Source organism: Enhydra lutris, unplaced genomic scaffold, assembly GCF_002288905.1.
Source record: "Enhydra lutris kenyoni isolate GAN:26980312 unplaced genomic scaffold, ASM228890v2 scaffoldscaffold13, whole genome shotgun sequence".
NCBI lineage: Eukaryota > Metazoa > Chordata > Mammalia > Carnivora > Mustelidae > Enhydra > Enhydra lutris.
The window spans coordinates 49,645,629-49,657,054 of record NW_019154097.1 but is presented as its reverse complement, the minus strand read 5'-3'; the positions used below and the strand labels follow the sequence as shown (position 1 = coordinate 49,657,054).

The 11,426-nt window shown below is 41.8% G+C and overlaps 1 protein-coding gene across 1 annotated transcript in view; it reads left to right on the top strand.

The window, feature by feature from the left end:
• Positions 1–10,587: 10,587 nt before the first annotated feature.
• The window catches only part of LOC111145602 (cytochrome P450 3A12), a 53,917-nt gene continuing 53,078 nt past the window's right edge, over positions 10,588–11,426 (top strand). Inside the window, exon 1 of the mRNA XM_022500610.1 lies at positions 10,588–10,658. Coding sequence (XP_022356318.1) covers positions 10,588–10,658 — 71 coding nt within the window. The remainder of the gene's footprint in view (positions 10,659–11,426) is intronic.

Sequence of the window (11,426 nt, the reverse complement as noted above, 5' to 3'; positions counted from 1 at the left end):
AGCCCTGCCTTCAAGACCTGACTGAATTTTATAAATACACTGTGTTGGTAAGGAGAGAATGAGCTCTCCTTAGTCCTATTTTTTGGTTCCTTTGTGATTTACCTTTTCTTAGCCTACTATGCATTCAACTTAGAAAACTAGAGAAAAATTCTGCCTAGACCAGGAAAAGGAGGATGAAAGAGATCTCAACCAAGTGGGTCTTTAGATCTTTTGGGGTAGGGAAAAGTGAAGTGTGGTGGTTCTGTTCCCTGTACTGTGTTTACACAACTGGACAAACATGGCAGGCTTCAATTAGAACCCAGGAAACAAAGTCTCTAAGCATTTATGATCTCAGTGGCTGCGCACAGAGCGGGCAGTAAAAAGAGCCATTTAAACATAATCAATAAGAAGGAAGAAGATAAACAATCTGCATCTGGTAAACTCCGAACTTTTTATTTTTAAAGATTTTATTTATTTATTTGACAGAGAGAGACACAGCGAGAGAGGGAACAGAAGCCAGGGGAGTGGGAGAAGCAGGCTTCCTGCTGAGCAGGGAGCCAGATGTGGGGCTCAAACCCAGGACCCTGGGATCATGACCTGAGCTGAAGGCAGAGGCTTAACCTGCTGAGCCACCCAGGTGCCCAACTCTGAACTTTTTAATCATTTTGTTAATTAACTCTTACCCTCTCTCAGCCTCAAGTTGAACTGTTTATGAGTTCATACTGAGTGAACATTTGCCTGAGGGTCAGATGCCTGCTGGCCACATGTTCTCTTAAGTCAAAGCCACCATGAGCCCGACTTGGAGATTCAGGCCCCATGTTCCTGCAGGTCATGCGCAGGGTCTGGTCTGGTCCTCCTTTTGGAAGGGAAGGCTTAATTGTCAACAGGCGAGGCAGCTGAGGCTTGAGAGTGTTTAACTTCCACAGGGCCTTCTTATCAGTCAATTCTGCAGATCGCTATTTGCTGACTGTCTATACAATAGAGAGCATGGATATTTTTGGAGTCTACAGTAAGCTCAGGGGCTACCTGGCCCAGGTTCAAATCACACTCTTCCTTGTCCCTCTCTATCTCTGTCATGTTCTCTCAGACTTTTTTTTAAAATTCAAGTTAGTTAAGATACGGTGTAGTATTAATTTCAGTTATACAATTTAGTGATTCAGCACTTACATACACCAGCAGGTACTCATCACAAGTGCCCTCCTTAATCCCCATTACCTATTTCATCTGTTTCCCCATCCACCTCCCCTCTAGCAACCTTCAGTTTCTTCTCTGTAGTTAAGAGTCCATTTTTTGGTTTGCCTCTCTCTTTTTCCCCTATGATCATTTGTTTTGTTTCTTAAATTCTACATATGAATGAAATCATGATACTTGTCTTTCCCTGACTGACTTATTTCATTTTGTACAATACTCTAGCTTCATTCATGTTGCAAATGGCAAGAATTCATTCTTTTTTATGGCTGAGTAACATTCCATTGTGTATATATACCACCCCTTCCTTATCCATTCATCAGTCCATGGATATTTGAGCTCTTTCTATAACTCAGCTATTATAAATAATGCTGCTATAAATATAGGGATGCATGTATCCCTTTGGATTAGTATTTTTGTATTCTTTGGGTAAATACTTAGTAGTGTAATTGCTAGATCCTAGGGTAGTTCTATTTTTAACTTTTTGAGGAACCTCCATACTCTTTTCCAGAGTGGCTGCCAGTTTGTATTCCCACCAACAGTGCAAGAAGGTTCCCCTTTCTCCACATCCTAGCCAACATCTGTTGTTTCTTGTGTTGTTAATTATAGTCATTCTGACAGGTGTGAGGTGAAACCTCTTTGTAGTTTTGATTTGTATTTCCCTGATGATGAGTGATGTTGAACATCTTTTCACATGTCTATTGGCCATCTGTAGGTCTTCTTTGGAAAAGTATCTGTTCATGTCTTCTGTCCATTTTTTATTTAAGATTTTTTTCAAAGATTCATTTATTTGTCAGAAAGAGAGAGAGAGTGAGCGAGCACAAGCAGGGGGAGTGGCAGACAGAGGGAGAACCAGGCTCTGCGCCAAGCAAGGACCTGACGCCCTACCAGATCCCAGGACTCTGGGATCATGACGTGAGCCAAAGGCAGGTGATTAACCAAATGAGCCATCCAGTCATCCCTTCTGCCCATTTCTTAATAGCATTATTTTTTTTTTAGGTGTTGAGTTTTAAAAGTTCTTTATAGATGTTGGATATGGTCTTTCAGATTCTTAACCATTTTGGTTGCACAGAATTAAAAAGCCCAGAAATCTTATTACTTCATAACCACACAGATAGCTATAAAAAATATAAAAAGGAAAATAGCAAGTATTGGGGGGGTGTAGAGAAATTGGAACCCCCATACATTTTTGGTGACAATGTAAAATGGTGCAGCCACTGTGGAAAACAGTTTGGCAGTTCCTCAAAATGTTAATCATAGAACTACCATATGACTCACCAGCTCCACTTGTAGTTAAATACTTAAGAAAACTGACAAGTTTCTCAAAGAAATACACCTACCTGCATATCCATAGCAGCACCATTCACAATAGCCAAATGTGGAAACAATGGAAATTAATGGATGGATGTGATGTAGGCTGGTTGAGTCTAAGGACCCGGAGCTGGTGGGGGGGTCCCACAAGACAAGCCAAGAGGGTCCTTGGCTTTGCACAGGATAGAAATAAAGCACAATCCAACAGAAAAATAGTGCAGAGTTTATTTAAGATATGTAGAATGTGTAGATATGGACAGAGTGTCTGGGAAACTCAGAAAGGAAAGAAGAGTGAGTCTCATCATTGGGGCCTGGGGATTTTACTGAGGATGATGGTCTGGTGCACAGTGTCTTCTCAGTAATCCAGGAACAAAGATGAATGTTTAGTTGTTCTCTATAAGTCACTTATGCCCTGGAACCAAGGTGTCGTGTTAAGCCAGTGGTCTTGGAAAACATTCATGATGACCCACCCAGTTACTCTTTAGGTGTTGTTTGTTGTGCTAGAAAATCTCAAAGAAATCATTAACTCCTTGACCTTTACAAGAAGGACGTACATTATCTGTTCTATAAGGTGTATGTAAGATGTGGTGTCAGTCCTAGTGAGAACAGAAGCAAGAACAGGAGCCAAGAAGCCGATTTTCATGACGTCCCTTTAGTTTCCCTGTCTCAAATGGATAAACAATTGTGGTATATATGATGAAAAATTGTCATGACTGGAGTCAGTTGAAAATAGAGCTGGAGCAATTTTTCATGTGTTTGTAAGCCATTTGTATGTCTTCTTTGGAGAAATGTCTGTTCGTCTTCTGCCCATTTCTTGACTGGATTATTTGTTTTTTAAGGTGTTGAATTTGATAAGTTCTTTATAAATCTTGCACTACTAGGTATTTACCCAAAAAATACACTCTTAAATTCCTGTCCCACCTCCTTCTACCAGTGTTTGTAGCAGCAATGTCCACAATAGCCAAATTTTGAAAAGAGCCCAGATATCCATTGACAGATGAATGGATAAAGAAGATGTGATACACACACACACACACACACACACACACACACACACACAGGAATATTACTCAGCCATCAAAAATGAAGTTTTACTATTTACAACAATGTGGGTGGAACTAGAAGGTATTATGCTAAGTGAAATAAGTTAATCAGAGAAAGCAAATTATATGATTTCACTCATATGTAGAATTTAAGAGACAAAACAGGATCATAGGGGAAGGGAAGGAAAAATAAAATAAGATGAAATCAGAGAGGGAGAGAAACCCTAAGAGACTCTTAACTATAGGTAACAAACAGGGTTGCTGGAGGGCAGGGAAGGGGGATTGGGGTGATGGGCAGTGTGGAGGGTACATGATGTAATGAGCGCTGGTTGTTGTATGCAACTGATGAAACACTGAACCCTACCTCTGAAACTAATAATATATGTTAATTAACAGAATTTAAAAAAAGTAAAAAAAATTTTAAAAAATAGAGCTAGAGCAGGCACTATGGAGAAACTACCTTACCAGCCTAGTTTGAACTGGCCAAAATCTTTGGACCAGGCAAAATGGCAGTTGCTTTAAGCTATTGCTTGAGAAGTCAGGGGGATCATAAGACTGGTAGTTTCAGACTTTCTGAAAATAAAACCAGTAGTTAGAGTAGCTTAGCTTGTAAAAACTCCATAGAAAACTTTGTTTTCCTATTCTTGAACTCATGTCATTGCCTCCTCCCCTTGTCTCTTAAACCCCTGCTTTCATATTGAAGTGGAACCATGTTTGGGTTTCTACCTGAATCTCCACCCCTTGGTTTGCAGTTAGTTGAGCCCAAATAAACACTGGTTTGCCTCTCATTGTGGCTTTTTATTTTCAGGTTGACAGTACATATCATAGGATGCTCTTCAACCATGAAAGGAATGAAATGCTGATACATGCCAGAGCAGGAATCAACCTTGAAAACATTATTCTAAGTGAAGGAAGTGTTCAAAAGAAAAAAGCCCCAGATGGAGTCACTTATGTTAAGCCCCACCAATACTTAATATGTAACCCAACTGCAGTTTCTGCCTCTCCCAGGCAATCTGGAATTTCCTGATCAGCAGCAGTGAGAACATCTGCAAGATAAAACCCTTTTAAGGAAGGCAATTTTGCCTGGGATAATACATCCCCCCCCCCCGAAATAATATACTCTTAAATTCCTGTCCCACCTCCTTTTATCTGTAAAATCCTTCCATTTCATATAGTTCCTGGGAACTCACTTCTCTTTACTAGATGGAATGCTGCTGATTCACGAATTATTGAATAAAGTGAATTAGATATTTAAATTTAAATTAACAGGGGCCAGAAACTAGAGATCACATATTCCAGGACTCCATTTACATGAAACATCTAGAGTGGGTAAATCCCTAAAGACAGAATGTAGATCGGCGATTGCTAGGGGCTGGGGAAAGGAGAGAGTGGGGAGAAACTGCTTAATGGGCACAGGATTTTATTTTGGAGTAATGGAGATGTTTTGGAACCAAAAAGAGGTAGTGGCTATACAACATTGTGAATGTATTATTAAAAAATGAAGTTGAGATGAGTAAATTTGAAGATCTCATTGGCTTTATGAAGCAATTCATGAATCTTCAGGCTACACCCTCTCTAGCAAGTAGATAGATGCTTTGAGGAGTTGTACAAAATGAAAGATTTTTATAGGCAGGAGGGTGGAGAAAGCAAGTTATTAGCAAAAGGAAAGATTATTTCAACAAGGTCATCCTCCTTAGGGGGAAGGGCAGGGATCTTATTAGGTGGATTACCTCCTCTTCCCTCTGGAGGTTGGAGAAGGGCCCATGTGACAGGTTACCTCATTGGCACTGACTAGAAGATTCCTGACTGACTGGTTAAGACAACGTTTCTGGGAGAGGTTGAAATGGCAAGTAGATTAGGTACTAAGTCCTGGTTTGGTGGCTTGGCCTAGCATAAGTGACTCCATCTTGGGATTGTGGTTTTTCCCTCGAACAGTACTAAGCAACACTGAATCATTCACTTTAAAATGGTTAGTTTTGCTGCTGTAAACGTTGTTTTTTATAGTAGCAATGTCCACAGTAGTCAAACTATGGAAAGAGCCCATATATCAATAGACAAATGAATGGATAAAGATGTGAATGTATGTACAATGGAATATTATACAGCCATCAAAAATGAAATCTTGTCTTTTGCAACGACATGGATGGAACTAGACGATATTATTCTCAGCAAAATAAGTCAATCAGAGAAAGTCAGCTATATGATTTCACTCATGTGGAATCTAAGAAACAAGACAGGATCATAGGGGAAGGGAGGGAAATATAAAACTAGATGAAATTAGAGAGGAAGACAAAACATAAGAGAGTCTTAATGACAGAAAACAAACTGAGGGTTGCTGGAGGGGAGGTGGATGGGGGGATGGGGTAACTGGGTGACAGGTATTAAGGAGGGCATGTGATGTAGTGAGTGCTGGGTGTTATATAAGACTGATGAATCACTGACCTCTACCTCTGAAACTAATTATACATTATATGTTAATTGATTGAATTTAAATAAAATAAAAAATTAAAAAAATGGTTAATTTTATGTGAGTTTTACCTCAATAAATTTTTTAAAATCCAGAAATTACCCTGGCAGGTGTTAAGACAGGTTACTGTAGTTGCTTTTTCCAGAGGCCCTGCCCTGTCTCCAGTTCCCTGTTGACCAGGGTAGGCCTTAGCGTTGGCCTAGAAGTGGAGGATCCTTACCTGGGGCTGTGATCTGATTACTTCCTGATTAGCAGCAATAAAAATCAGCTTGACTTAGATAATGTACTTTGCAACCAAGAAATGATAAACATATTCACCAATGATAATGATGGTAAACTGGCCATTCTCACAGCCCCAAATGCCCTCTCTCCTTCTCTTTTTCTGGTCAAATATTCCTCTGTCCATGGTACAACCTGTGTCACCCTCCTATGAGAAATACCCTCTCCCTACCCCCTGCAGGGTGGCTCCCCATCCCACATTTCTCTGCCTTCCCCCAAGCTCCCAATACCTTTGGGGATGGATGTCTGCATCCCCAAGGTGGAGCACCCCACCTAGGTCCTCTATGTAAGTGAATTTTGTAATAGTCTTTTCTTTTCTTCTTTAGGTGGGTGCCACGTCCAACTTGGAACCCATCATGGGGCTTGAACTCACATCCCTGAGATCAAGACCTGAGCTGAGATCCAGAGCCAGATGTTTCACCGACTCAGCCACCAGGAGCCCCTCCCTTGGTCATAATCTTGTTCACACTTTGCCTCCAGGGTGTGTCCTAGCACTGTGCACAGTGAAGACTGATTCAGATGGATAGAGAGGTCCCCATGATCCTGGAAATAAACACATAACCAACCAGAATCTCCTGCTGGAGCTCAGAAGTAGGCCACAGTTGGCAAGGCATGTTTTCTGGAAAAAATCAGTGGGCTTGGCAGCTACCATTGTGCCATGTCTCTTTGGGAATCCCTTGAACTGTGTGCAAAAATGTTTCATGAGTGTTTGTGTATTTTCTAGGGAGAGATTGATTTCTTTCATCTGATTATCAAAGAAGGTTGTGTTCTAACTAAAGGTCAGGAACTCCAGCTTGTGAACGTAGATAATCTTGGCCAAATGAACCCTCTGGCCTTCTCCTTTCCCCTCTGTCCCTTGCTGAACAGTTCAGGAAGTTTTTGTTGTTGTTGTTGTTTTTAAATATTTTATTTACATGTTTGACAGAGGGAGAGATCACAAGTAGGCAGAGAGGCAGGCAGAGAGAGGGGGAAGCAGGCTCCCTGCTGAGCAGAGAGCCTGATGCGGGGCTTGATTCCAGGATCCTGAGATCATGACCTGAGCAGAAGGCAGAGGCTCAACCCACTGAGCCACGCAGGTGCTCCAGGTTTTTAAGGTAGAAAAATATGTAATTTTTTCAGTGATTTTTGAACTTTTTATCCTAGGAGCCCCGAGCTGGGTTCCTGACAAAAACTAGTAGTGATGTTCTTTTCAAATATAGCAAAAAGTTAATTGAAGAGATTTTATTATTTAAAAGAAGGTGGGTATTAGGGAGGGCACGGATTGCATGGAGCACTGGGTGTGGTGCAAAAAGAATGAATACAGTTACGCTAAAAAGAAATAAAATATTAAAAAAAATAAAAGAAGTTACTACTTTTGAAAAGGCTATATGTTCATAAGGTAAAACATTAAAGTGGTATAAGAGGAAAGTACTTTTATACTATGAAGAATGATATTTCCTTTAGGTTTTTTGGTAGATCCTTTCATCATGTTAAGAAAATTCCCTATTAGTATTTTAGGACTTTTATGTCATAAATGGAAATTGAATATTACCAAATGCTTTTTCTAAAAATATTTTGATGGTAGGACTTTTCTTTATCGGTTAATGTGATAACTGATATTTCTATTTTTCTCGTTAACCACCCTTGAGTTCTAGAGTAAAATCTAACTTGGTCAGAGTGTGTTATCATAGCTGCATTAGGTGTGCCAGCTGAGGGTCAAGCAAAACACACTAGGAGTTCAACAATTAGAGACAACTGCTTGTTGACCCATGAATTGATTCAGGCAATTGGAGACGACTTGCCCTCTCCTCTGTCCTTGGAATGTGTGTTTTGCTGCCTTCCCCATCCCAGAAATTGCCCCAAAGATACAGCTTCAACATAGTGATGTGGTGTTGTGATGTTCTGGATAGTACAAATTAAGGGCTCTGAAACAAATTAAGGCCTCTCTAAACTATTAAGATGTGGCATTTGGGTATGGAGATTTGCTTTTTCAGCTTCCCAAGACAAGATTTGTGAGTAAATTCCCTTTGCTTATTAAAACTGCTGATCTGGGGTGGTATTGTATTACTCAGATGTCTTCCTGCCTTTTTGCATACAGGAACCATTTCAGATTACCCCTGAGTAGGTTTTGAACTCAATCTTCCTTGAATGTTATTTGAGATTCAACTTGACCAATATCTAAGGAAACAGAGAAAGCTGATAAGCTGGTTCCCTGTTGAAAAGAATGCATGGTTACTTTTTTTTTTGGCTGTACTAAAATTGTCTGTTAGTTTTCTCTGCTACAACTGAATGATGTCTGGGTCCTAGTTATATTTCTACCCCATGCATTGGAGCAGAGTATGGAAAGTACATGATGAACATAGTGCAGGAAGGAGTAGATGAGAGCCATGGGGTATGTGCGGTGTTCTTCCAACACACGTCTTCCTTCACACCCTCTGTGCAACTCTGAGGATGTGAGTCTCCTTGGGACAGGTGTTCCTCCTGGGGAAGGATGGGGTGCAAAGCTCATGCCTCTATTATTTCACCCTTGCAGACAAGGCCATTTGCATTGGGTCAGTGCTGGCTGCATTTCAGTCCTCAGCAATGACTAGCCTATCGCTGTTGGGATGGATTCCATGCAGCTGGGGCAGGCACTGAGGTGAACAGGGCAGGTGGATGCTCAAATTAGGCTCAGTTACGAGTCATTCCAGCCAAGCCTAGGATTTGGAGAAGGTTGAAACCAAGTCTCTGTGGGTAAAATAAAGTAAAATAAGAGGCTTTGTGTTTAGGTGAGAGAATTAATTGTCCAGATTATCAGATGACTGGAATCTTTCCTTGTTTTTGTGTACTCTCTGTAGTTCTCTGCTGGGGAACACGGTGGGGAGATCCCACCCAAGAATACACTTACTTGCCATCTTGCATGTGTCTTCCCTGCTGAGATGAGGCAGAGTCCTTTGTTCTGAAAGACCCCCAAAGAAGTTGCTGTGTGGGTTGCCATGGAGTTAGGGACAGAATTTTAACCAGTTTGCTATTGCAGCCTGGGTTTCTCTATTTCCTGTAGTGACCCTTATCAGGGAAGGGCAAGCACTGAAAACCGATATTTCAGAACACAGACTTTTCAGTCTCTCTTCATGTTTACTTATTTATACCTTTTTTTAAGAGTAGGAAATCATGAGGATGCAGTCAGTGAGTCTCAGTCTCTGTATCTGTAAACAGGGATAATAGCATGACCTCTGGAATGGTGCCCAGTGAAGGCACCAAAAGGGGGCAGAAATATTTCAGAATTCCTAGGACTCTCTGGGGATCATCTTCTAGCTTCCTATGTCTGTCCATTGTTGCTATTCAAGATTACAGCCACTTCTTTCTTAATTATCTCTTTGCAGGGCTCCATTGTCCCAGAGATTCCTGAGGTATGCCACATAATCCAGTTTCTCAGGCCATGCAGACACAGAACATGGGTCAGAGTGGTATTAATGAGCAGTGTAATTTCCAGGTATGTTCTTAGATCTCACAGCAGGTATGTGGCCTGGTCACCAACAATCCACCCAGAAAGAACACACAGGAAGCCCTGCAATTTTGCCTTTAACAACTTAACTCCACCAATCTTTCTGGATGCTCCTCCGAGCATATAGGGCTTGGCTGGGGACTAGGGACATAATGTTGACAAGTACTCAGACTGTACCCTTGAGAAGCTCTCTATCTGTAAGGCAAAGAGGTGTGTAGACCAACTATGGGACTGGAGGGTAGAAAGGATGATAATAGAACTGGGGCTGGGGGATAGAAATTTCCCAGAGGATGAAGTGGTTATATCTGTTCAAGGATATTGAGGAGGAAAGACTCTAACAGAGGGGATTCTGTTGGATCTAGGTTTGAAGGATGAGTAAGGATCCTTGTAGGGGGTATAGGGGCATTTCTAGGCAGAGAAGACAACATCAGTAAAGATGTGTAGATCTACACTTTCTTGTTTGCAGAGTTTCAAGTATTTAGAGGTGCAGGGAGCCATGCTCACAAGGACAGGTTAGAGATTGAAGGACAGTAATTTTAATGAGTTTCTGTAACCTTTGAGATAACTGATAACACTGAGTTGTTTATTGATTTCCCACAGGGTATGAACTCATAGAAGGTCAAACTTGGAGTGTCCAGGATGCTTTGTCAGCACTCATGGCTGGGGAACACCTGTGGGTGGAGCTCAGGTGGCCGCGCTACTGGCTGTTGCTCCAGCCCCGCCACCTTTTCAGTATATACATCCCAGCCTCACTGAATTACCGCTGGTGAGAGGGGAAGCTCCGCACCCACAGGCCGGCAAGGACTAGCACACACTGCTGAACGGAAGCAGAGAGAATTCACAGAGGAAAAGTGGCCATGGACCTGATCCCAAGCTTTTCCATGGAAACCTGGCTTCTCCTGGCTACCAGCCTGGTCCTCCTTTATCTGTGAGTAACTGTCCAGGTTCATTGCTTCTGGAACCCTGGACTTGGGCTGCTAATCAGCATCTATTTTCTTTGTCTGCTTTGAAGATCAAAAGAGTTAACAAAGGGGAAGTTGCTTAAGTGTTGGGCACCTCAAGCATGATAGGAACACGTAAGGGGTTATTATTGACTTCACCAGATCTGAAGAAGGAGTGTCCCCCACCTCAACTCCAATTGCTGTAGCCAGGAGGTAGAATGACATTGTTTGCTCCTAGGGATGAGTTTCTGATTGACTACCAGCTGGGACCTAGACTAATCAAGATACATTCAGGAGAGGCAGAAAAATCACCAGGTCTGGTGCTCTGGGGTCCTCACCCTTTTCCCAAGCTATGGGAATGCTGGAGGCAGAGGGACTGGGTTGGATTTTTGTCTCATTATCTTGACCTCCTTGGTCTCTTTCCACTATAGGAATCATGTAGAAGGATTGGACCTTTGTCACTCAGGGGGTCCTGCTCCCCTCTCTCCACCACCAGACATCATGTACACAAGACACCTGGTGCATCCAGACTTCCAGGGGGGCTGGAGATGCTTCACTTTCTCTTCTGACTAGGCTCTTCCCTCTTTTCTCTGCCCCTCTCTTAACCGTCCCCCGGCCCTGTAATATGCAGAGCTCTTGAACTCTAAATGAGCATCTTTAGAGCTGAGGAGACTTGGCCGATTTCTTAAAATTTTATTCATTTCACCTTTTCTTTACAGTGTCTTAGAGGGTTAGCATCAGTATAAAGATTCTGC